This window comes from Neolamprologus multifasciatus, chromosome 3 (genome assembly GCF_963576455.1).
Source record: "Neolamprologus multifasciatus chromosome 3, fNeoMul1.2, whole genome shotgun sequence".
Lineage (NCBI taxonomy): Eukaryota > Metazoa > Chordata > Actinopteri > Cichliformes > Cichlidae > Neolamprologus > Neolamprologus multifasciatus.
Genome location: NC_140441.1, coordinates 43,780,188 through 43,792,338, shown reverse-complemented (window position 1 = coordinate 43,792,338; position 12,151 = coordinate 43,780,188). Strand labels below are relative to the sequence as shown.

Here is a 12,151-nt window from a genome sequence, read left to right as displayed (position 1 = left end):
GCCTAAGTAACCAGTAACCAAGTGACAGTAAAAGTGCGCAAAGTGCTCAATAAAGCATCCAGTGGGGAACATGCTTGTGCTCTGTGCAATCTACTCTAAATGCTTTCATGATAAATCTAATTTATCATGAAAGCATTTATCCTCTGGACACTGTGAATACAAAGGTTTAGTCCCATGAAGTCTTTGGTAATGAATCTTGATCTAATATGGTGTTTGTCCTAATTGTGAGAGAGGTCAGCAGACCACTAAACTTAATGAAATAATGAAATCACGCAAAGAGAACCATGAATCCAAAAATGGGAAATTTCATGCTGGTCGTCCAGATATCTGACTTGGCTGAGACAAAGACTAACAAATATTGTCAGACTCCAATACGATGGTTTCCACAAAGCCAAAGGTCACATTCCTTTGTTACGGAAAAGTTCACGCTTGGAGGTACAAGGGTTTCACCTGACAATCTCAATATGACTGGCATATATTTATGCCAGAGCTCTACATAAAAAATGCAGGACCTCAGAGACGTGCATGGTGAGGGGCCTTTCTAAATTCATATCAGGAACCAAACCACTGGAAGACCCTGACAGGATTCCAATGTGGGTTACCAGGGCAACACGAACAGGAACTTTCGACCATGACAGCCGAGCTGCAGAAGACGTTGAGAGTAGCACAAAACAACAGGGGGATGAAGCAGAAAAGAAAGCCCTCTGTTTACAGGGACAAATCTGGAAAAACAATGAACACATGCTGAGAATATTTTTGCACCGTAACAAAGGGCTGAAAATTTGAATGTTCAAGCAGACGAGGGGCTTTCTTGTGTCCTCCAGTTTGCCAACTTGCTGTTTTGGTAGCCGCTCTGGTAACCAGTATCCCTCTGATCCATTGCATGTACAAATATACAAGTAAACACACATCTTTAATAACTTTAAAAGTCTTTGAAGGTTTCCAGCCAGAAAACGAGTTAAAGAGCATACAGGAAAAGAGAATTTGTATAACAATGCACCTCACATACAGAGCAAGCAGTCTGTGAGCACTGACGCCAGCAGCCTCAGAATAGACTCCAACTCAAAGGTGATTCGATGCTTTTATTTAGCTCCTGGGCAACCAGCATCTGCCTGGTGTCACTGAACACTTAATTAGACAGTAACACTACAGTAGCATGCTGCCTCATGTACTTTTCCAAGGTCTCGTTAGCAAGTCAACCATAGCATCGAACTGGCAAACACTACCTACCGCCGAGTGGCAAAGAGCAGCCATGTGCCAACACTGATGAAGGCTTCGGATAAAGATCTTATTGAACAATGAGCTTGATGGTCTGCTGTGCTTTTATTTTTCAGATAATTAACTTGCACTTGTAGTCTGTGTTAATTGTGCCAATAGATATATGCACATCGTGCTTCAAACTCAGGACTATCACCATCCTGCAGTGTTAGATAGCCAGATTAGATTTAAGTGATGTGGTTGTGAGTAGCTAAACCTGACACTGGTTTAAGTGTCATTATTTATGTTGGTATGTTTTTGACTTCAACCACTTAAATGGCTATAATATTCAGAAAGTAACAAAAAGGCAGGTTTACGTAGAATGTTTGTCATATCATGTATTTTCACTTAGTATAAAAATCTTTATTTCACCAATATAAAGATCTCCACTGGCATCAAGAGTAATGAAGTACCTCAGTCAACTTCTGAAGGGAATTCTGAAAAATTATAATCTCACTGTGATTAATGGATTTGGTCACAATAGCAATCTATTTTCATGATAAAGAACATAAATCATCAAAATGTCAACTGTCATGTTGTAGATGGAATTAGTATGAAACAATAATAGTGTAGTCACAGACAATTCCCGTGTTTTGCATGCTGGAATATAGCTGGATATCCCAAAGAAATTCTGGTCATAATCCACTAAGAAAATATTGAACTAACATTATTATTCTGCAAAAGTGGCTTAGACTTTTTGTAATTCAAAGTATAGCTTTTGGAACATTTAATATTTTAAAGCAGTCCTGGGATGACACAAGATGACAGAGATATATCGTCCAAACCCTTACAGTAGCATTATGCACAGCAAGCATCAATTGACAATGAAGCCCGGAGCCATTCAATACTGTGGAGTGACACTGTGACATGCTTAGATGTGTCCTGAAGGCCTTGCGGGTTGGCAAGCGTGTTGTGGTGATAGTGCACTTTATAATTTGGAGACAGTGTGGGATTCATTTTAAACATAGACAGAGGAGAAGTGAGCAAACAGCTCTGATGATTTACAGTCTGGGGTTTGGAGTATCTTTTTAAGCAGGACCAATGAGGACAGACAAGATAAATGACGAGAAAGGCTCTCCTCACATGTGCAAACAATTTTCCACCGCAGAACGACCAGGGGCCAAATAACCTGTCTGTTCAGTATGTGAAGCGTGAACAAATGCCTTTCACATTAAGTCAGGACCCAAGAGACCCAAATGTGTGTGTGCACGTGCATGTTAAGAATATGGCCACGTATTGTTACAGCTTGGACGTGTGTGTGTCTATGTGTACACACCTGCATGAGCCATGATTTTGCATGCAAATAAAGGAAAGCAACCTTATTATGAAACCGGCTCCCTCTAAATACTCTATTTAAATTCAACCAATGTGATGTTTAGATAAGACGTATGCAGCAGACAGATAATCCCCGGACCCAACTGACTGAAATGATGCGTGCAATCTGAAGATGGTGTCAGCAAGGTATCCAATGGGGAGGGTGTGTTAAAGGTGGTATTACCTAATATTCTGTAATATGCAACGCAAAGACAACAGTTAATGTGGACGATAACATTGACATTAATACTATCAATTGAGGAATAGACTGAAAAGGGTGAAAAGAAGGATGAGTATACTTAGGTGGTTATTCTATGTGCAATGACAAGGAGCATAACAGAGGTAAGTGGAAACAGCTATTCACTGCTATAAGCTTCTCACTTTGGGGAGCTGTGCATCACTTAGACTTAAATTTGACTCCTGATCTAGAGCCATCTTTAGGTTGACATTAGGACTTTTAGTTGTGCTACTACATATTCGCTACGGTTGCCGGTTCAATTCCAGCCAGAGGTACAAATCCCCCTTTGGGTTTGCTTTGGGAAGGGCATCTGGTGTAGAACTGTGCCAATTCAAACATGCAGCACCAACTGCTGTGGGACCCTTGTGACAAGGAAGCAGCTGAAAATAGCTTTTAGTCATGCTACTGAAAGTGGTACATCAGCTTTGGGCAGAGGAATGTAAAATGTAATTAAATAGATTGTGACAGATTTCCACTCAGTCACTTTGAGTCAAAATCTGACTGATATTCTATATAAGAAATTATTTGGTTGCACCCCTAGTTAGTAATGTGGCTTGCATCCAAATTCAGTGTTGGGAAGGTTACTTTTAAAATGCATTCCACTACAGATGCCCCAAAATGTATTTTGTGACGTTTTCCTTTACGTTACTAAATGAGAGTAACGTATTCTGAATACTTTGGATTACTTAATATATCATCGTGCTTTTTACAACTACATGAATGTACTATTGCTCTGTGCTTTATTACATTACTGAAGGTTACTCGCCATACCAATACCAACTAGATTTTTAAATCTTAATATAAAATGAGTAACAGAAGGAGGGTGGACATTAGGTAAGGCTGCACTTTTTGCAGCGATCTCGTATAGCAAACTATTCCGCGCGTATATAAAACAGGTCCGCGGCTCCGAACCATAGTAAAGGGATCTCTGGCTAATAAGTCGGGTTCCGTGTCATGCTTGTAGCCGAAAACTAGCTTTATTTTGTCTGGGTCAACTTTGCTACCGAGAGACAGAGAGAGACGTTGAAAGGCTACTTCAACTGAACTTATTGGAAAACATGAACACAGTGTACAGTCCATTCTTTATAGCTTACTTACAACTTGGCTTGTCAGGCACTCTTTTTGGCTGCAGTGGTTATTATTATATTTACATGCTTCCAGCTACCGTTGCTGAGGCTACATTCTTTAGGGCTATGCCTGTAACACTCTGCCCATTGCCTTCATATACATGCTATGTCCACACGTACACGGGTATTTTTGAAAACTGAGATTTTCCATTTTCGTTTTAAAAAATAATCCCGTCCACACGTAAATGCAGAAATGAAGGAAAACGCTGCTAGGAACATGCCAAAGCAGCAGGTGGCGATATATTCCTAACCGTGCAGAAATGTTGGCCAATCAGAAGTCTAGAAGCCTCGGTGGGAAACAGTAAACAAAGCTGGAGCATAGAAGCAGAACCGAGTCATATGTGTGGAGGGACAGTAACTGTGTGTGTATATGTACGCATTTAAACACTGCAGAGAGTACAATTAACAGTAACAGTATTGTAGAAATTCATTTCACTGAGACAATAACGTGGCGCACAGTGTGACGTCAAAAAACGCGCACACCTTTGACGCTGCGTTTTCTCCGTTTTCTCCGTTTTTCTCGTCCACACGTAAATGCAAAAATGGAGTTTTCAAAAATATCCACCCTGGCCGGAGTTTTTTAAAAATCTCCATTTTCAGTGACCAAAAACGCCGTTTACGTGTGGACGAAAGGTGCAAACGCATCTGCCTTTTCAAAAATACCCGGGTACGTGTGGACGTAGCATAAATCATTTGTAAAAATATTTTTTCATGTCATTATGCGGGCTGCAAGTAGAAGTGACATGGGCCGTGAGATTGAGACAAAGGCATTAGAGCCTCGGCGTGGAATTACCAAAAATAGAGAGAGCACAGCCTAACATACGAAACAGGAAAAGACCGCCGTGCAATCAATTTATTTCAACAAAGTAACTGTATTCTGAATACCACCTTTTTAAACAGTGACTGTAATGGAATACAGTTACTCATATTTTGTATCTTAAATACATAAAGCTGGTACATGTATTCCATTACTCCCCAACACTGTCCAAATTGTTCCATACGTACATTGTGGACAGCTTTCCAGTCAGTCACAGATTAGCATAGAGAAACCGACAACCATTTAAACTTAAGAGCAACTTCGAATCACCAGTTTACCTAACCCTACTAACTGCAAGCTGTGGGAGGAAGCTGGGGTACCAACGTATACAGGGGAGTGCAGGCAAAGCCCACATAGTCCACCCAGGACAAATGGCAGAATTGAACCTACAAGTTTATTGCTACAAATCAACAGTGCTAATCACCGCATGACCATGGGGGTCATATGATTGCTGGAGTTTTTTTCTTTATGTATTATTGTAGGGTCTACCTTACAATATAAAATGCCTTGAGGTGACTGTTGCTGTGATTTGGAGCTGTATAAATAAAAATAAAAAAATCAACAACAGCACACATAGGCTTGCAAATTTAAAAGCAGTGTGACGACTGACACGCCGATGTTATTGCCACAAAACAATCAATCCACAAAAAATTTATAGAGAAACTCCACTAAATATTGAGGGCTGTTTCCCAGCCAGGACAGATCCGCACATCAGGGACACACATGTAGACATTAATGCTTCACATCACCACAGAGAGGACCTAGAAATAAAGGGAGAGAAATAAACACAGAATTCCCCGAGGCGAGTCAGCAAGTCAAGGAGAGAGAGCCGAGAGAGAGAATCATAAAGAGAGTGCTTTCAATAACGGAGGTTTCCATCATTCAGAAGTCTGGTATAATCACTCCATCCAAAGTGACTCCAGTTCAGAGCTTCCCTAAACCTGCATTCTTTTAATAATCCACAGGGAGCAGATCCTCTGGCTTCTAGAAGAACTTCAGTTGTATAAAATTCAGATACCTTAACCTATGAGGCAAACACTTTCCTGATGTATCTGTGATCTTTATTGTTAGTCTGAAGTCTTTTTGGTTAAAACATATTATTAATTTAGTACATTTTTCAACTTGATCAATATCATGAGTTACATGCTGTCTCATTTTCAGGTTATGGAAGAACTAAAGCAATTTAATGGACTATACATCATTAGTAGTGTCATATAGCAATCACTCCACATCCATACAACAACTACTATTATATTTATTTATACTTTTCTTTTAATATTTCTCTGAATGTGAGCAGTATTTGGGAAAAATACAATCAGTCACTGGGTAAATAAATGTATGTGGTGCCATTGCAAATAATTTGGTGAGTTCTCTTGTATACTGGAAAGGGGAGAGTTTTCTTATCATTAATAACAACTTGATTTCCATGAAAAGCAATTAAGAATTTCGTCACAATGGTTACAATTTTAACATTGAGAAATAACTCAATGTTAGTGCAGATAAAATAATTCAATCAACCTGAAAGTGTGCGATATAACAAGCTTTGTTTTCTCTTTCATACAGTTAGGTCCATAAATATTTGGACAGTGAACTTTTTGAACTTTTTTCTAATCTTGATTCTGTACATTAGCACTATGAATTTTAAATGAAACAACTCAGATGCAGTTGAAGTGAAGACTTTAAGCTTTATTTTAGTAGGTTGAACTAAAATAAAGAGGAACTCCTAAACCCTTCCTCCAATTTGAATGTGGGCAAGCGTCGCTCAAGAGTTGGCAGTTTGTCTTGTAATCGGGAGGTTGCCAGTTCGAGCTCGGGATCGGACAGTCTCAGGCGTTGTGTCCTTGGGCAAGACACTTCACCTGTTACCTACTGGTGGTGGTCAGAGGGCCCAGTGGCGCCAGTGTCCGGCAGCCTCGCCTCTGTCAGTGCGCCCCAGGGCAGCTGTGGCTACTGTGTAGCTTGCCATCACCAGTGTGTGAATGGGTGAATGACTGAATGTAGTGTGAAGGCTTTGGAGTCCTTAGGGACTAAGTAAAGTGCTATACAAGTACAGGCCGTTTACCATATCCTCAAATGAAAGCTCGCATTTTACACATTATATCCAAGTCTGTTATATAACTAGGGATGGGTATCGTTTAGGTTTTATCCGATACCGGTGCCAAACCAGTACTTTTGAAACGGTGCCGGTGCTTAAACGGTGCTTAAAGAATGGAGAACACAAAATTGGTCCAAAAACCTCATGTTCAGCTGTTTTTTTGTAAAAAAGATAACAATGTTAGCCTTTTCTGCAGCTATGGGGCATATATGGTATCACTCTTGGCTGGAAGCAGTACTTAAACAATGAAAAAAACACAAACTTTGTCCAAAAACCTCTCATGTTTAACTGTTTTCCACTTTTTCTTTGGTCATTTTAGCCTTTTTGGCCAGGGTGAAGGGAGTATCTGCCATCAAACAAGAAGACAGCCGCATGTAGCTATGATGATGTTTGCTAGTTCACCTTACATGCATTCATTTAATAACGTGGTTAGCCTACTCAACGTAAATTACACACGAACAACATTAAGCGACTCACGCAGAGAAGAACGGCTGCTGCTGCCATCATCATCCTCATCATTTCTGCTACACTGGCAGGGCTAGGGGCCAGGACTCTCCTCTTCGGGTTTTTGGGGGATGTTGCTAACTCCGGGTCCGATAACAGGCACCACACCCGCAGTAGATGTGCTTGGTGTGAGGTCTCGCAGCAAGCTATCAAATACGGCGCATTTCTCTGCTTTTAAAAAAACACTATGCATCGCCAGGTGTTTCATCGGATTTGAGGAGTTACCTCCTTTGCACAGTGTCACAGTATCAGCTTAAAGCACTTGTTGCAGGCTGCTGAGCTTGCATATTTTGCTGTGAAGTACAGCCAGACTTTTGACCGCTTCGCCTTGGGCATTTTTAATCTGTAGCTCTGCTCTAAAAGAACGTACGTACCTGGACCCGCCTACTATCCTCGGAAACGTAAAATGATTGGCTAGAATCTAAAGCGTATCACATCTCAGGAAAAAAACATTTACCGGTACCCATCCCTATATATAACTATAATTGGAATACATGTATGTGTCAGTAAACAGGTAAAAAACTACACTTGTACACTGTATTTACTTAATGGGAGATGCAGACATATAATACACTGGATAATCAGCTAAGTAGTAGTGGTTCATTTATTTCTTTATTTTGGTATTATTTTATCTTCTCAGTCTTTTGTGATTCATGAATATTTTCAAGGAGCTGTGACCTTTAACATGTTCCGTTTTGGATTATTAAATACCAATTAGGTAGAACTTGGACTGAAAATAATTTTTACTGCTGCACTGATTCTGTCTGGATCTAAATTCCACCTCTCCTCACTGCTCTGTTGTTCTAAAGCAGCCTCTCACACACATATAACTGTGTTCTCTGTTCTTCAAAGACACCTCGGTAGCCTGAGGGAAGGCTCTTTTATGCTTTAAGCCATCAATTGACCAATCAAGGATTGCCCAAGTAAAGTGACAGTTGCCACGGGGACAGAAGAGAGTACACAGAGCAAACTATTTTTAATGACAGCACTTTTACTATAAAGGTACCTGAATAAGTCTAAAAAACACTTTGTAGTCTGGCCAGAAGTTGACGGGGCCCAGAACAGCATATACACATTACCTGCAATAATTAGCCTGAATAACTAAAGGAAGGTGTGCATGTTATCCTTTTTTTAACTGCTAGGTGGTCTCTATTACATCTCTGACAAGCCATCTTCAAGATTGAAGTCTTCTGCACCCCTGACCGTTTCATCAAGGAATTACATTTGGAACATCAAAGATGCAAAAATGACATCATGAAACATGAAGAGAGGCAGAAATTCATTTTTCCCTTCCATCAATCTGCTTGCTGTTCATAAATGTCAGCCTTAGGGAAATTGAATGGCACCATTTTTCTGTGTTTATTAGGCTGGGATGAACTCAGTCTCATCGACCTTTCAGAGTACATACCCACACCAAGTTAATTGAAGATAAGTCAAACTTGGAGTTCCAATGGCTGGCAGAGTCTGAGCGCTAAGATCCCCGAGGATACATTGCCTCGATTAAAAAAAAGAAGAAGAAGAAGAGATGAAGACAGGAAGTTCATTGCAAGATAGGCTTGAGTCCACTGGGAGAATGTCAATTTTTTATTACTTAAATGCCCCGTCTTAAATGCCAAAGTAGTATAATCCCACAAGTCATTACTGATTTGTGGCGAGTTGCTCTCAATAGTGATTTTGGACTGTTTGTTTTAGCACATTCATTATTTCAAACCAGACTCTGATCTCAAACGGAAATTAAGAACTATATTTACTAAAGAATCAGTAAAATGTACTGTTGTCTGAATAAATTAATTTATTTTTGCTTTGATTTGTTGTGTTATTGATTTTAGAAAAAAAAGATTTAAAAAAAAAATATTAATTATCATATATATTATTTATCAGGGCTTTGATAATCTTGGCAAAAGAGTGACATCTAGCTGCTTTAATGCCACCATTAAGTTAAGCTAATTAGTGCTAAAATTCCCAATGAAATCAAGCCTAGCGTGTTAGTTCATCCTTTCCAATTAGAATAAAAACTTCACATCAAAAGCAGTTCTCACAAGCAGAATTTTTATAGAAACCATTTAAAACCAACCATTTTCAACCTGCTAAAAAAAAAAAGAACAGAAAAACATCATTGTAGGCTGAATTTAGCCGAACACAGTAACTGGAAAAACCCATATGGAAGCTTAAGGCTTAGACTTGGTTTCCACAAGTAATCCTTTAGAAAAGTTTAAAAAAACAACAACAACAACACATAGCTGTAGACAAAGTATAGATTAAACTACTTAAAAATACTACTTAAAAATTTAGGACACTTGCATTCAAATCATCATTCCATCTCTCTCCCACAGCAAACACCAGTATACTGTGCTTTCAAGAGCTCCAGCTACTGGCACTGACCTTAAATTCTACTTGCATTTCTACCCACCAACAAGCAGAGCTGCCTGCATCACCTTTAAATTCTCCTTAGCCTCCATAATCCTACATTTGTTACATTATGTTATTTAGCAATCAATTTGTTATGAAAGTTCAGGAAATTCCTACTGCACATTATTTTTCCACCCCCAGGAGTGGTTACAGCTACTTCTAGGGACACATTTAATGTGATAGTCTGACAAAAAGGCTCTCATTCCAAGTGATGTCCCCACCAGACACCATTTTCCACCCCGCCACCCAGCCTCTGTCAATATACATCACAAAGACTACTCTTGTTTAGTGTAGCTGCTGTGATTAAAGTGAAGGCTAAGAAAAAACACAGTATGTTCTTAGAATAGCTGTATCATACTTTGGGCTGTTTCACCCACAACACAGATAATCTAAAACATGTCTATGTAGGCTATGGGTTTTGCTGTTTTGATCCCTCTGACAGCATTGTTAAATGCTGTCAAAGGGATCTATATCATATATATGCCACAAATGTCTGAAATCTGCCCTACATGTGCTTTATTTAAACCCACAGTGGCAGTGAAGGCGTAAAAAAGTTGCCTAGACTAAGACATCCATTTTCATTTAAGCCAAACTGGGTTCCAAACCACAAATAAACAAGCCACTGCAAAATTCATGAATAAAAGGCTCCATCAATATTTCAGTCATGGCTTCATGTAACTAAATCAAGTACCCAGCTGTCTGTTTATCGCGCACCCCTTGTCTCCACACTGGCTCCGTGCTCTCGGTGCGTCCTTGGACTTCCTAATGTCGCGGTACACAATGGCACGGGAGGTTGTAATTCAAATTGGGGTCAGGGGACCCGGGGCACTAAGTGAACATTAAACCGCCTCCCATCCGGTTGGCCTCTGCCCCAAATTAAAATGAGCCATTTCTTCCTTTTACTTCAATTACGTTACGTACGAAAAAAAAGGGAGTTCATAGAAAGGAATCCGGTAATAATACGTTCCATTATGAATGTTTGACTTTCTCTGAGCAGAATAAACAGACAATAACAAGATGTTCGTGACCCTGAGCCACCCCCACCCCCCGCACGAAGCCATTAAAAAGTCCCGATGCTTCAACAAAGCCCGGAGCCTTTAAACATCCACGGCGCCTCCAGGTGGACCACCTGGGTGCATAAAAACCACACCGTGCCTCTCCTCCCTGAGAGGCGCGCAGTGTGAGTCTGCAGCAGCCGCAGCAGCAGCAGCCTACTGCGAGAACAATAACTTGTTTTTAGTGATGTGCGCTGACGCTGGAGTGACGGATGGTGGAAGGTGACAAAGAAGGGGCTATAGGGATGGTGCATGAACCAGTGGCTCGAGACGGGACAGGATGAGGAGAGAGGCTACTTACGCTGCTGTTCTCTCCTGTCCAGTGGACCATCGCCTGGTTGTGGGTCGCATCCCCTTTGAGCACGAACGAGCTGCTGAGCAGGGACATTTGTTTATCCCAGGACAGGGCTCTTCTGAAGCGGGGTGTGCTCCCCGCCCCGACTGCTTTCTGGCCCGGCAGGAAGCCTCTTTCTCCGCCGTTCAAGTCAAACGTGCGATCCTCCCAGCCTCGCCGGTTTAAAGCCACGCTGCCACAGCGCACGGGTCCCGGTAGTGCCATCCAGGCCGAGACGGTCAACAGAAAGACGCAGAGGTACGCAGCGGCTGAACCCGGTTCTTCGGGACGGAGAGGTGCCATGCTTTACGCCGTACTAGCGCCCGTAACGCGGAGACTGATGAAGAGACTGCTGATGCTTGTGGGAGATAGATAGGTGTATACTGTAAACCGAGGAAGAGAGAGTGAGGGAGGGATAGAGGGAGGGGAACTGGAGCGAAGTCAGACAGTGAGAACAACGTGGACGAGTCTCAAGTACGAACCACAGGACGATGCAGCGGTGCCATCTGCTGTCCTGCAGCTGTACTGAGCTCGCATCACTCCATCCATCTAAATAAAGAGTTCCAACATGACGGCAGCACTGCCTAAAATCACTGCCGTTATTGTTAACAACATTGTGTGTTTCTTGTTGGTTTCACACTGAATTCGACCGTGATCAGTGTCACAGTGATCCACAACTGACGTAGTGGTGCAGTGGTTTAGTCTTCGCGACTTTATCTGCTGATGTCAGGGCATAGACTGATAATCAGCAACTCCTGATGGTCACTTAGTAACATGCTTAACCACTGTTGAGTCTATAGCTTTTATGTTCGGGTGGGAAATATGCTGAAAATACATTTATGTATTAAACTTACATACACGCTGACATTTTCTGAGTTAGATTTAGTTGCTTATTGCTTATCTGTTTTATTCTATTTGTTATATTTATGAGTACCATGGACATGTTTAGTAACTTTGTGTCAGATAAAGTGAACGGGGTTGAATGAGTTGGTCATACGTTC

The 12,151-nt window shown here is 41.0% G+C and overlaps 2 protein-coding genes across 6 annotated transcripts in view; both read right to left on the bottom strand.

Moving 5' to 3' along the window:
* Positions 1 to 11,570, bottom strand: part of sorcs2 (sortilin-related VPS10 domain containing receptor 2) — a 393,875-nt gene extending 382,305 nt beyond the window's left edge. For all 5 annotated transcript variants that reach the window (XM_085154789.1, XM_085154790.1, XM_085154791.1 and 2 more), the window contains exon 1: positions 11,118 to 11,570. In XM_085154789.1, the coding sequence (XP_085010915.1) occupies positions 11,118 to 11,453 (336 nt within the window). In that variant the 5' untranslated portion in view covers positions 11,454 to 11,570. The remainder of the gene's footprint in view (positions 1 to 11,117) is intronic.
* LOC146523331 (uncharacterized) overlaps positions 1 to 12,151 on the bottom strand; it is a 265,722-nt gene that overhangs the window by 190,665 nt on the left and 62,906 nt on the right. The gene's annotated exons all lie outside the window — the stretch shown is intronic.